Source organism: Perissodus microlepis, chromosome 15 (assembly GCF_051167445.1).
Source record: "Perissodus microlepis isolate ML-2025 ecotype Zambia chromosome 15, ASM5116744v1, whole genome shotgun sequence".
Lineage (NCBI taxonomy): Eukaryota > Metazoa > Chordata > Actinopteri > Cichliformes > Cichlidae > Perissodus > Perissodus microlepis.
This window is the reverse complement of record NC_140475.1, coordinates 20255593-20267228: the sequence shown is the minus strand read 5'-3', so window position 1 is coordinate 20267228 and position 11636 is coordinate 20255593. Positions and strand designations below refer to the sequence as shown.

At 38.4% G+C, this 11636-nt stretch overlaps 1 protein-coding gene across 3 annotated transcripts; it reads left to right on the top strand.

Moving 5' to 3' along the window:
- Positions 1 to 388: 388 nt before the first annotated feature.
- On the top strand, positions 389 to 11632 carry slc22a2 (solute carrier family 22 member 2). Of its 3 annotated transcripts, none has more exons than XM_084953625.1 (12): positions 389 to 922; positions 4781 to 4828; positions 4985 to 5088; positions 5337 to 5491; positions 5839 to 5899; positions 7563 to 7677; positions 7962 to 8062; positions 8138 to 8352; positions 8442 to 8550; positions 8630 to 8742; positions 11090 to 11189; positions 11520 to 11632. In XM_084953625.1, exons 1-12 carry the CDS (start codon positions 572 to 574, stop codon positions 11608 to 11610), a joined length of 1563 nt encoding a protein of 520 aa, XP_084809751.1. In that variant the 5' UTR covers positions 389 to 571; the 3' UTR covers positions 11611 to 11632. The 3 variants fall into 3 exon arrangements, 2 of the variants coding, with proteins under 2 accessions (XP_084809751.1, XP_084809750.1); XM_084953624.1 differs by having other exon boundaries at positions 390 to 922; positions 5731 to 5899; XR_014802761.1 differs by lacking the exon at positions 8630 to 8742 and having other exon boundaries at positions 5731 to 5899.
- Positions 11633 to 11636: the final 4 nt, after the last annotated feature.

The window sequence follows — 11636 nt, the reverse complement described above, 5'->3', positions numbered from 1 at the left end:
TTTCTCTAAATTCTATAAACTTCTTTGATTTAGGTTAATACGAGAAAATAAATATGTACTGGTTAATTTAACACTGTTATATATATATATATATATATATATATATATATATATATATATATATATTATTATTATTATTTTTTTTTTTTTACAAATTCCAGGAATACAGTGGATGGAGGCAGAGTGATTCAAACACAGTCATTTTTATTGTGTAGTTAATAAACGTCACACCATTTTCTTAGAAAAATAAAAGACAACTGACCATCTGTGTCATGTGATGTGATGATCGTGCATAAATATTGAAGCTAAGGCGGGACCATTCAAGCATTCCTTAAGAAGACACATTTAATGATTGCATAATCCCGCTTTCTTCCTGTGTTTGACTCTATTAAACAGTAACACGCTGTTACCCAGCTGTGTTTCATCTGGCCCCTTTGGACTTGTGGATCGACCGGTGTGAGGTGCACGAGGTCTAAGCACCCCTGAAGGGACTCTGATAGTTTGCACTGATCCATGGTTTGCTGAACAGAACAAGATTTGACTTGATTTCTTAAACTTTGCGGCAGTAAGGATGACCTTTGATGACCTCTTGGAAGAGGCCGGGTCATTTGGCCGCTGTCAGAGGCGAATCTTTGCCCTGCTCTGCCTCTTGTCGTTGCCCTTTGCAGGGGTATACGTCGGCATCGTATTCCAGGGTTTCACCCCTGATCATTGGTGTCGGGACCCTGCAGTGGTGGAGAGGAGGCATGCATGCGGCTGGAACCTGACAGACAGCCGCAGGCTGACGGTGCCTCTGGTCAATAGCTCTGGACTGGTGCAGCACAGCACCTGCGAGCAGTATGAGGTGGACTGGAATGCCACAGAGCTGACCTGTGACACACAAGAACTGGACCTGAGTGGAGTCCCACTTACAGCATGCAAGGTCAGTTCCTATATGACTGTTTTTCACAGTGTTTATGTATAATTTTCATATAGTTCAGTTTTCAGTTTTATTTGTCATATGCAAGTTAGCACAGGGTCAACATTGCAATGAAATGTGTTTGACGAGCAGCAGTCACTCAGCAGCATGGTACAGTAGAAGAAAATATAATAAAATATAATAAAATAAAATAAAATAATAAACAAAAAATAGAAAAATAGTAAAGAGCAAAATATTAGAGAGATGTGGTAAAAGAGAAAAGATGACTAAATATATATGTATCTATAAATATAAATATATGTACACTAGTGATTAAATAAGAAAATCTTGAAAAGAAATATGACAGGAGGGCAGATGGGATATTGCACAGGAATGAGCAGCAGTATTGCACTTTTTAAATATAAATATCAATAACAATAAAGTGGAGTGACCAGTGCAGATTAAACAGAGTACTTGTGAAGCTGCAAGGTAGCTTCTGAGTGCGTCCTGTGGACTGTGTGTGTTTAAGTGTTGTGGTTGAGGTGTTGTATGGCTTGGTGGTAAAAACTGTTTTTAAGTCTTGTAGTCCGAGCAGACAGACTCCTGTAACGTCTGCCAGATGGTAACAAGGAGAACAGCTGATGTGCTGGGTGGCTGTGGTCCTTGATGATGCTGTGTGCTTTACGGAGGCATCGCTGGAGATAAATGTCCTGAATGGCAGGAAGCCTCATGCCAGTGATGTGCTCTGCTGCCTTCACCACCCTCTGTAGTGATTTACGGCTGCTGGCAGAGCAGCTTCCGTACCAAACTGTAATGCAGCTCGTCAGCAAGCTTTCAATTGCACACCTGTAGAAATTTGAGGTGATGTTGGCATTCATGCCAAACTTCCTCAGCCTCCTCAGGAAATAAAGCCGCTGGCGAGCTTTCCTCATAGCAGTGTCTGTGTGAAGGGTCCAGGAGAAGTCCTCGGTGATGTTGACTCCAAGGAATTTGAAGCTGCTGACCCTTTCGACCTTGACACCGTTGATGTGGATGGGCTGGTGTCCTCTGACTGGTCGTTTCCAGTAGTCCACTATCATTTCTCTAGTTTTGCTGATGTTGAGAGTCAGGTTATTTTCCAGACACCACTCGTACAGTGCCATCACCTCCTCTCTATAGGCCGTCTCATCATTGCCTGTGATGAGGCCTATGATGGTTGTGCCATCCGCAAACTTGATGATGACGTTGGACTCGTGTTTAGCAACACAGTCGTGTGTGAACAAATTTCAGTTTCATGTATAGTTTCATATGCATAGTTTACGTAGATAAATGGGTGATGTTTTATAATTTAACTATAGTTTTATAGTTTAATAATGTCAGTCTTGAGCATTAAATAATGGATTCAGTGCTGTTATAGGTAGTAGAAACAAAAAGAAGACTAAAAATGTTTTTTTTAATGTTTTTGTTCATCAGTGACATTATGGAAAGACCAAAAAAACCCAAAACAAAACAGCCTTTAACTACTTTTACACAAGATAAAGTGTTCAAGGTACAGTTTTTTGGTTGGTAGATTGTTCCAGCATGTTAGAGAAATTCACAGAGCTGTTCTGTGTATTTAGGCTCTCTCAGGCGCTTTTGATGTAATCAGTCCCACACAGACTCCATGATGTTGATAATACGACTCTGTGGGGGACAGACCATCTGTTGCAGAACCCCTTGTGGCTGAAGATAGTTTACACTATTTTTACTTATGAGACTGACTGGATGTTAGGACTCGTCGCTTTCCTTCTGCGGATGAATCAGAGACCAGATATCTCCCTGAGCACTGCGTTAAAATAATTTGAATCAGCGCAACAGGCATTTACTATGGTTTTAGATTCTACACATTGTTCTTGCTTGTTCTGTGCTCAGGGCCTACTCTACCCCCAGTGCACTTCTTTTAGTTTTCAGCCACAGCCACTGGTGACTGAAGAAAAGTCATCCATGAAGAAAACAAACTGCCAAATACTAAAGTTCTTCTAATGGACACTTGAGGCTGGCTCCAAAATGCCACTATGAGTATGAATGAATACCTCTTGCTTTCTGTTAATCTTCATATCTTTTAATTCATGTTACTCAGTAGCACCTGAGTTGGCAATGTTTAATAGTGTGTAGATAATAAGTTATTAAGAATACAACCAAAGAAAACAATTTCCTTGTCCATATACACTGGGGCAAAAAAGTATTTAGTCAGCCACCAATTGTGCAAGTTCTACCACTTAAAAAGATGAGAGAGGCCTGTAATTTTCATCATAGGTGTACCTCAACTATGAGAGACAAAATGATGAAAAAAACAGAAAATCACATTGTCTAATTTTTAAATAATTTATTTGCAAATTATGGTGGAAAATAAGTATTTGGTCACCTACAAACAAGCAAGATTTCTGGCTCTCACAGACCTGTAACTTCTTCTGTAAGTGGTTCCTCTGTCTTCCACTCATTACCTGTATGAACTTATCAGCATAAAAGACTCACTCCAAACTCTACTATTGCCAAGACCAAATAGCTGTCAAAGGACACCAGAAACAAAATTGTAGACCTGCACCAGGCTGGGAAGACTGAATCTGCAAAAGGTAAGCAGCTTGGTGTGAAGAAATCACTCAAATCCTGTAGAGCCAGACGTGTCCCTCTGCTTAAGCCAGTAAATGTCCCGTCTGAAGTTTGCTAGAGAGCATTTGGATGATCCAGAAGAGGATTGGGAGATTGTTATATGGTCAGATGAAACCAAAATAGAATTTTTTGGTAAAAACTCTACTTGTCATGTTTGGAGGAGAAAGAATGCTGAGTTTCACCCAAAGAACACCATACCTACTGTGATGCATGGGGGTGGAAACATCATGCTTTGGGGCTGTTTTTCTGCAAAGGGACCAGGAAGACTGAAATATGTAAACAAAGCAATGAATGGGGCCATGTTTCATGAGATTTTGACTGAAAACCTCCCATCAGCAAGGGCATTCCAGATGATGCGTGGCTGGGTCTTTCAGCATGACAATGACCCCAAACACAGCGCCCGGGTAACGAAAAAGTGGTTTCGTAAGAAGCATTTCAAGGTTCTGGAGTGGCCTAACCAGTCTCCAGACCTTAACCCCATAGAAAATCTTTGGAGGGAGTTGAAAGTCTGTGTTGCCCAGCAACAGTGTCTGAAAACCTTGTGAAGACTTACAGAAAACATTTGACCTCTTTCATTACCAACAAAGGGTATATTAAAAAGTATTGAGATGAGCTTTTGTTATTGACCAAATACTTATTTTCCACCATAATTTGCAAATAAATTTTTTAAAAATCAGACAATGTGATTTTCTGGATTTCGTCTCTCATAGTTTAAGTATACCTATGATGAAAATTACAGACCTCTCTCATCTTTTGAAGTGGGAGAACTGACTAAATCCTTTTTTGCCTCACTGTATTCAGCAAGGATCAACAAGAAAAAGGTAAGAAACTGTGTGTTGTAAGCAACACAAGGCCTCTAAAAGTGTGAAAACTTACAGTTTACAGAGTTAAACCTTGTCAGTTGGAGCCTGTGTTCCCATTGGGGAAGACAAATGACCGAAAAACACAACTGAAAAGCTTTGTGTGAAGTGTTTAAACTGTCCGTATTGGATTAAATGTTTACTTTTTACCTATAGTTATAGAATATTCACAACATACTTCATACCGTGTACATTATAACATACCATAATAGACCCATTTCTGTAATATACTTACATATCTATATTATTGCTAATATATATTGTAATATATCTATATCACTAAAGCACTTCTGGATGGATGCAAACTGCATTTCGTTGCCCTGTACCTGTGCATGTGCAATGACAATAAAGTTGAATTCTAATTCTAATTCTAATTCTTTATTTTGTCTTTCAGGAAAGCTGGGAGTATCAGTATGAAGGCAGGAAATCCTTCGTCACAGAGGTGAGAAGACAGTTTGCGTAAACTTAACAAAGTTGCTTTAGATTTAAGAGAATTCCCTAAAATTTCTCTGTATTAATTGACTAAACTGTGCAGGTATGTAAGTGAAATTGGAAGTTTTCATATAGACATGCAAAAATGTCTTTGTTCCTTTTTCAGTTCAATCTGGTGTGTTCAGATGGATGGTTGGTGGACATGTTCCAGTCTACTCTCAATGTGGGCTTCTTGGTTGGCAGTTTCTCTTTTGGATACTTTGCTGACAGGTGAGGCTCCAACAACCATCAAGTTTACTGTCCTGGCCAGGTAACATATATAATTACAACTGTGTTTTATAGAAAAATTTAACTATAACACCCCTGAAACACATGAAGGCATGTTTGTGTGGTATGAATAGGCACACTCCTGCAGGCCTCTTGTGGCTTGACTTGTGGCTCTGATGTGTCCTGGTGTGAATATATTATTTTCAAAATAATATTCATTCACCTGATGTATTTTCCATTTCACTCTGCAGGTTTGGCAGGCAGATCAGTTTCTTGGTGTCCAACATTTTGAATGCAGTAGCAGGGATCGCAGTGGCTATAGCGCCAAACTACATCTCCATCCTTGTGTTCAGGACCATACTTGGCTTCAGTGTCAAAGGAGGCTGGATGACCTCATATGTTCTGCGTAATCATCTCCATGTTTTCTGAAACTGATTTTTTCTCTGAGGCATCTTCATAACTAACTGTGTAGAAATGACACGGCCTAACTTTTGATCATACATTTTCAAATTATTTTTAGGTGAATAATGCAAGAATTTGCTTAAATTTGTGGAATTTATGTACTTGTGTTATTTTTGCATGTCATATTGTTTTGTTTCTAACAAAATTGTCTTACTTTTAATACCATTCCTGTCCCTCTGTTAGTCACAGAGATTGTTGGTGTGAAGTACAGGAGAACAGTGGGTATCTTGTACCAGATGTTCTTCAGTGTGGGTCTCCTCATCCTTCCTTTGCTCGCCTACTTTATCACAGACTGGCGCTGGCTCCAGGTCACCTTCACTGTGCCCTACGTGCTCTTCGTGTGTTATTACTGGTAAAAAACCAAACAAACAAAAAAGAAAAAAAAAATCACAATGTTGTTTGACATTGTCATCATGTACACATGACAAAAACAGACCACTTTATTGATACAAAAAATTGTCTGTGCCTGCCTTTGCGCTCATAAATGACCAGTGGCATTTATGACAGTGCGTCACCTTCATATATATGTATATATGAACATTCCAGTGTTCAGCATGCGGATCGCCTGATCTCTGAGGCAATCATTGCATCAGAGTAAGGGTTAGGGAGTCGGGGGCAAGGCAATGGACTACCAATCACGCCATGTGGACTGCCATGTCCACATGGCGTGATCATCCAGGAAAAAATGCTCTCTTGAAATGAGCTACTAGTCACTTTTTCATCACTCTTATGAAAAATTTTAGATCTGTACTTGTTCAGAAATGTCCAACACTCTCTGTCATTTTTTCACATAATAGTCTTATCAATATTGCCCATTGGCCAGAGGGGCCGATGGCGCGAGATGGCAACCTCGCCTCTGTCAATCAATGTGACAGTGAATGAATAGTGGAATTGTAAAGCGATTTGAGGGTGGAAACCTGTTTTTGGCTTTCCTAGCACACACATTTGGATACTAATCAATTGGATACTAATCAAGGATTTTGTGCACTACTGCAAGTTGTTTGGATAATTGCACAAATAGGTATATATGCAGGTTACCTAATAAAGTGGTATGTGAGTTTGGATCAGGAAACAAGACTTACAGTACTTCTAGCATAAGATGGTGCTTCCCTTTTTGGTAAATGCCCTTTTACTAGTCCCTAAGGACCCCAAAGCGCTTTACCACCCATTCACACACACATTCACACACTGGTGATGGCAAGCTACATTGTAGCCACAGCCACCCTGGGGCGCACTGACAGAGGCGAGGCTGCCGGACTGGCGCCACCGGGTCCTCTGACCACCACCAGTAGGCAATGGGTGAAGTGTCTTGCCCAAGGACACAATGACCGAGACTGTCGGAGCCGGGGCTCGAACCGGCAATCTTCCGATTACAAGACGAACGCCCAACTCTTGAGCCACGATCGCCCATTTTTTGATCAAAATAGATTTTCCCACTAAATTTATTATAGTAAAAGGAAAACGAAAACTGCCCATTATCTTTGGGACTATGGTTTATATATGATGTATCTCATTGCTTTTGTTCTGTGCTGATGCAGGAAGCACTCTGGCCTTTAAATAGTAAAGCAAGAAGTAAGGTTATGGAAGTCAGCAAGGTGGACAGAGATGTAGTACTTCTTCCTCTCCTGCTGTGGTTTCAGATTCAAGATTCAAAGTGTTTATTGTCATGTGTGCAAAGAAAAAGCATCTCTCTGTGCAATGAAATTCTTTCTCTGCTGTCCACACGCAGATGCCGGTTAATATGTACAAATAGATAAAATAAAAATATCATGAATAAATACATGGAGACAAAAAAAAATTAAGTATTAAACAGATATATGTGCAAAAGAGCTATGAGCTTAATATGCTGGTTTAATTACTTGTTCCATAATAATAACCATTTTCACCTTGCATATTTACCATAGTCACTTTCCAGGGAGTTAAAAAGCTCCTCATCACCTAAATAATGTATAAATCTTTTCAGTTAAGATTTTTATCTACAGACTTGCACCTTTAGACACTTCTTTGTTTCTCAGGTTTATCCCAGAGTCTCCGAGGTGGCTCATCTCTCAGAACCGTTCCTCCAAAGCTTTGAAGATCACTGAAGCCATGGCCAGAGAGAACCACAGGACACTGTCCAAGAATACGGAGGTAGGCCGATTAAATAGTTCACTTACAGAACAATTTAAGAGTTTATGGATAGCAATGACTAAAGGAACAATATATTCACCAAATATGTTTATCAGTTTACTGCTGACTTTAGTATTTAATGGAATTTGTTGACAAAGATAAAGAAAATCACCAAAACTATTCTCTAACATTTCATTTCCACTAACAGGAAATATTAAGACCTATTAACTCCTTATTTCTACCATTATTTTATGACACTTTTTAATCCTGCTTTAATCTCACATTTCCATGTTTTTATTTCCCAGTCACTGACTGATGGTGAAGGTGAGTCTACCTCTGCCTCTTTGCTGGACCTAATCAGAACTCCAAAAATGAGAAAGCACACCTTCATCCTCATGTTCAACTGGTGAGACTTGCCTGAAATCACACGTTTTTTGCCTACATGCAGGTGATGCTGAACCTCTATGTTTGTTGTGCACAGGTTCACCAGTGCTGTGGTTTATCAAGGCCTCGTCATGCGCTTGGGGATAGCAGGAGGAAACGTCTACATTGACTTTCTCATTTCTGGCTTGGTGGAATTTCCTGCCGCCTTCCTTATCCTCTTCACCATTGAACGTATTGGCCGGCGTCTCCCATTCGCCACTGCGAATATCGTAGCTGGAGTTTCTTGCTTCATTGCTGCTTTCATTCCTGACAGTGAGTTTTATGCATAGACTGTACAGAAAACACAGACATGGTCACCACCCTGGTACCCATTGGTTATTGACTCCCTGTGTGTATCTCAGGCTTGTTCTGGTTAAAGACAGCGGTTGCCTGTATCGGTCGGTTGGGGATCACCATGGCCTTTGAGATGGTGGTGTTTGTTAACACAGAGCTCTACCCCACATTTGTCAGGTGAGGAAACTAATTATAACCTGCTGAAGTTATAACCAGGAAATTGTGTTTATCTCTCCATCATTTTGACTGAATACAGGAACCTGGCAGTGTCTGTTTGTTCTACTCTGTGTGATGTTGGAGGCATTGTGTCCTCATTCCTGCTGTACAGACTGGCTGCTATCTGGCTGGAACTGCCACTCATCATCTTTGGTGGGTTTATAATGTTTACCAGTAAGCATGTATATGAAAAAAAAAAGGTTAAATACCAGATGAAAGATGCAAAACCTCATATTTATGTCTTCTCAGGCTGAATTCTTAAGAATGTTAAGGACTGTGCTCTACATTGCCACTAATATATTTTGGAAAAGGATGAATCTACAGACAAAATACGTACAAAAAATATTCGGTATTTTATGTACATAAAATATTCGGTATTTTTTGTACATAGCTCAAGTAATGTGAATGCGGGAGTGAATGTGAGTGCAAATGGTTGTCTGTCCCTGTGGAGACCTGTCCAGGGTGTACCCCGCCTCTTGCCCTAAGACAGCTGGGATAGGCTCCAGCGCCCCCCGCGACCCTTTAAAATATAAGCGGAAGCGAATGGATGGATGAACTAATGTTAGAGAAATGTATCTATTTTAACATTTGCTTTAAAGGTGTTTACTCTCACCAAATCACATAGATGTTACTAGAATTAAAGAGTACAGATGCAGCTGAACAAGCAGGTTTAGTCTGGTCATTTCATCTCTTGAGTTTTCCCATTTTAGATAAAGATTCAGCTGTTTGTTATTTATTATATTTATAAGAACGTCCCTCTCCCTCTCCCTCAAATCAAAACAAAACCAAACAAACAAAACCCCTAAAAGCATAATATTACTTTGCCGATGGGTTGCCAGAAAAATACTGATAAAAAATTTTTAAATTAAGATTTGGGGGAAATATGTCAGAGATTTTCCGTATGGGCTGTATAGGATTTCTTCTGTAGAATGTATATGATAAATAAAACACATTTACATAGATAAAAGCTACACCAGCGGTCCCCAACCCCCGGGCCTCGGACCGGTACCGGTCCGTGAGTCGTTTGGTATCGGGCCGCGAGAGTTGAGGCTCAGGTGTGAAATGTATGGTTTTCAGGGTTTTTATCGGTTTTCAGCGTTATTTTGTTATGGTTTTTATCGTTTACTCGGTTTTCCTGGCTCTTTTCACGTGTGTTATGAATAAATCTTCGTTTTTTTTGGTACCGGTACTAGTTTTATTTTGTTGTATTTATCCGCGACACCTTAAAGGCCGGTCCGTGAAAATATTGTCGGGCATAAACCGGTCCGTGGCACAAAAAAGGTTGGGGACCGCTGAGCTACACAATTACCTACTGATATATTCAAACATGCATGTAATGTAATAGTTAGGCTTAAAATGGCAGAAAAGTAGTTTTGTTCATTGTAATTAATTAATAACATATTATATTTTTTATCCATATTTAATATAATAAAAATAAATAGCAACTATTACATTTTTTTTTATAAAAGTAGTAACTGGGTTTTAAAAGGTAACAAATCAAGTTCATAGATTTACCTTTTCAAAAACATCCACAAAATGTTAATAATGTACTCTTAATAACAGATCCTAACAAGGAAAAAACAAATGGATCAGATATAATTTCACAAAGTAGTGACACTATTTATAGAATAAAGTAGTAAGTAGTAATATAGTAGTAATATAGCATCACTATGTTTCGATTTGCCATATTTGACCTTAAAAACGTTTAAAACTTTTTTTAAAAAAGTCTACTGCTGCTGTAAAACCCCTTCATCACTTAATGTGAATTTTTACTTATGTAAAACTACAAAGAAATTACAAAAAATATTTTGGCACTCACAGTGTTGTTGAATTACATCAGTTATAGAATAATGTTCTTGAGTAATGGTTGTACTGGCTGCTGACTGTGAATGGTCCTTTTTTGTCACCCAATTTTAGCCATTATTTTTTCGACAACAACTTCAGGATGTTTCCTGAAGCAGTAAACTAGAATTTAACATCTTATAGGTTATTCAAAGGAAGTAATCTGTTAAATTACAAATTACAAGTTTCAGTTCATTTTATAGAGCCCACTGTCCAGAGTTTGAGCCATCCACACAGTATAATACAATGTTACTAACTGCCTGTGTAACTATTCTTTGGAGTGAATAATTCAAGTAATTCATTAAATGTAATATTTTTAGCTAATGTTTAACTAAAATGCTCAGAAAATGTTTTATACTGATACCAGTTCCTTTAACGCTTTTGTAGGAGCTCATGAGTGTTTAAAAAAGTGATAATTGTTTATTCATTCGATATTTTATTTATCACAAAGATGTTAAAAGCTTTTTATTTCGTTTTTAATCAACAACAATTTGAGTCAGAAATATATTTTTTTAGCAGCCTAAGTGTGATTATCACACACTAAATTTAAAAAACATAACAATATCTTAAATTGAAAAGTCTTTAGCTTTTTTTGTAGGAAATAATTAAAATAATTTTGCAATTACACTGACATTATCTGCATCTTGTTTTGGTACAGGTGCTGTGGCAATCATAGCTGGAGGTTTGGTGCTGTTACTTCCTGAAACCAAAGGAGTACCTCTCCCTGAAACCATTGATGATATTGAGTTCCCTAATTGGTAAAATGTCCCAGTTTTTTCGGTCATAACACATTCAGAATCCTGTTTACTGAGTACAGCTAAAGTATTAGTCCAGAGGTCCATATGAAGAGCACTGTGTATAACTTGTTATATTAATGAGTAAAGTAATCCTTCTTCTGAGTTCATATTACTTTTTAAAGGCATTACAATTAGCATTTGTTTTTCATCACTGGTTTTTGTAAAACTTAAGTAAAATTCAAAGAAAATCTGTACTAAAGTTTCATTGTAACTGATAAGGAAACTTATCTCAATAGACATTTACTATGCATTATATGTGGGTGTAGTGTCAAAATGTTTTCTTTCTCTCAGGAAAAAGCGGAGCCAAGAAGAGAATCATCAAATGAAGAATCTTCTGAAGTCTGAAGATCAGATGAAAAACAGGGAAACGACTACTGAATGATTACATTTTATTTCACCCAAACACAA

Excerpts from the sequence above, each read along its gene's own strand:
- slc22a2 (XM_084953624.1), top strand. The coding sequence starts at position 572 with ATGACCTTTGATGACCTCTTGGAAGAGGCCGGGTCATTTGGCCGCTGT. Across the intron at positions 5,900-7,562 it reads CTCTTCGTGTGTTATTACTG|GTTTATCCCAGAGTCTCCGA; the intron begins GTAAAAAACCAA and ends TTTGTTTCTCAG. Across the intron at positions 8,063-8,137 it reads TTCATCCTCATGTTCAACTG|GTTCACCAGTGCTGTGGTTT; the intron begins GTGAGACTTGCC and ends TGTTGTGCACAG.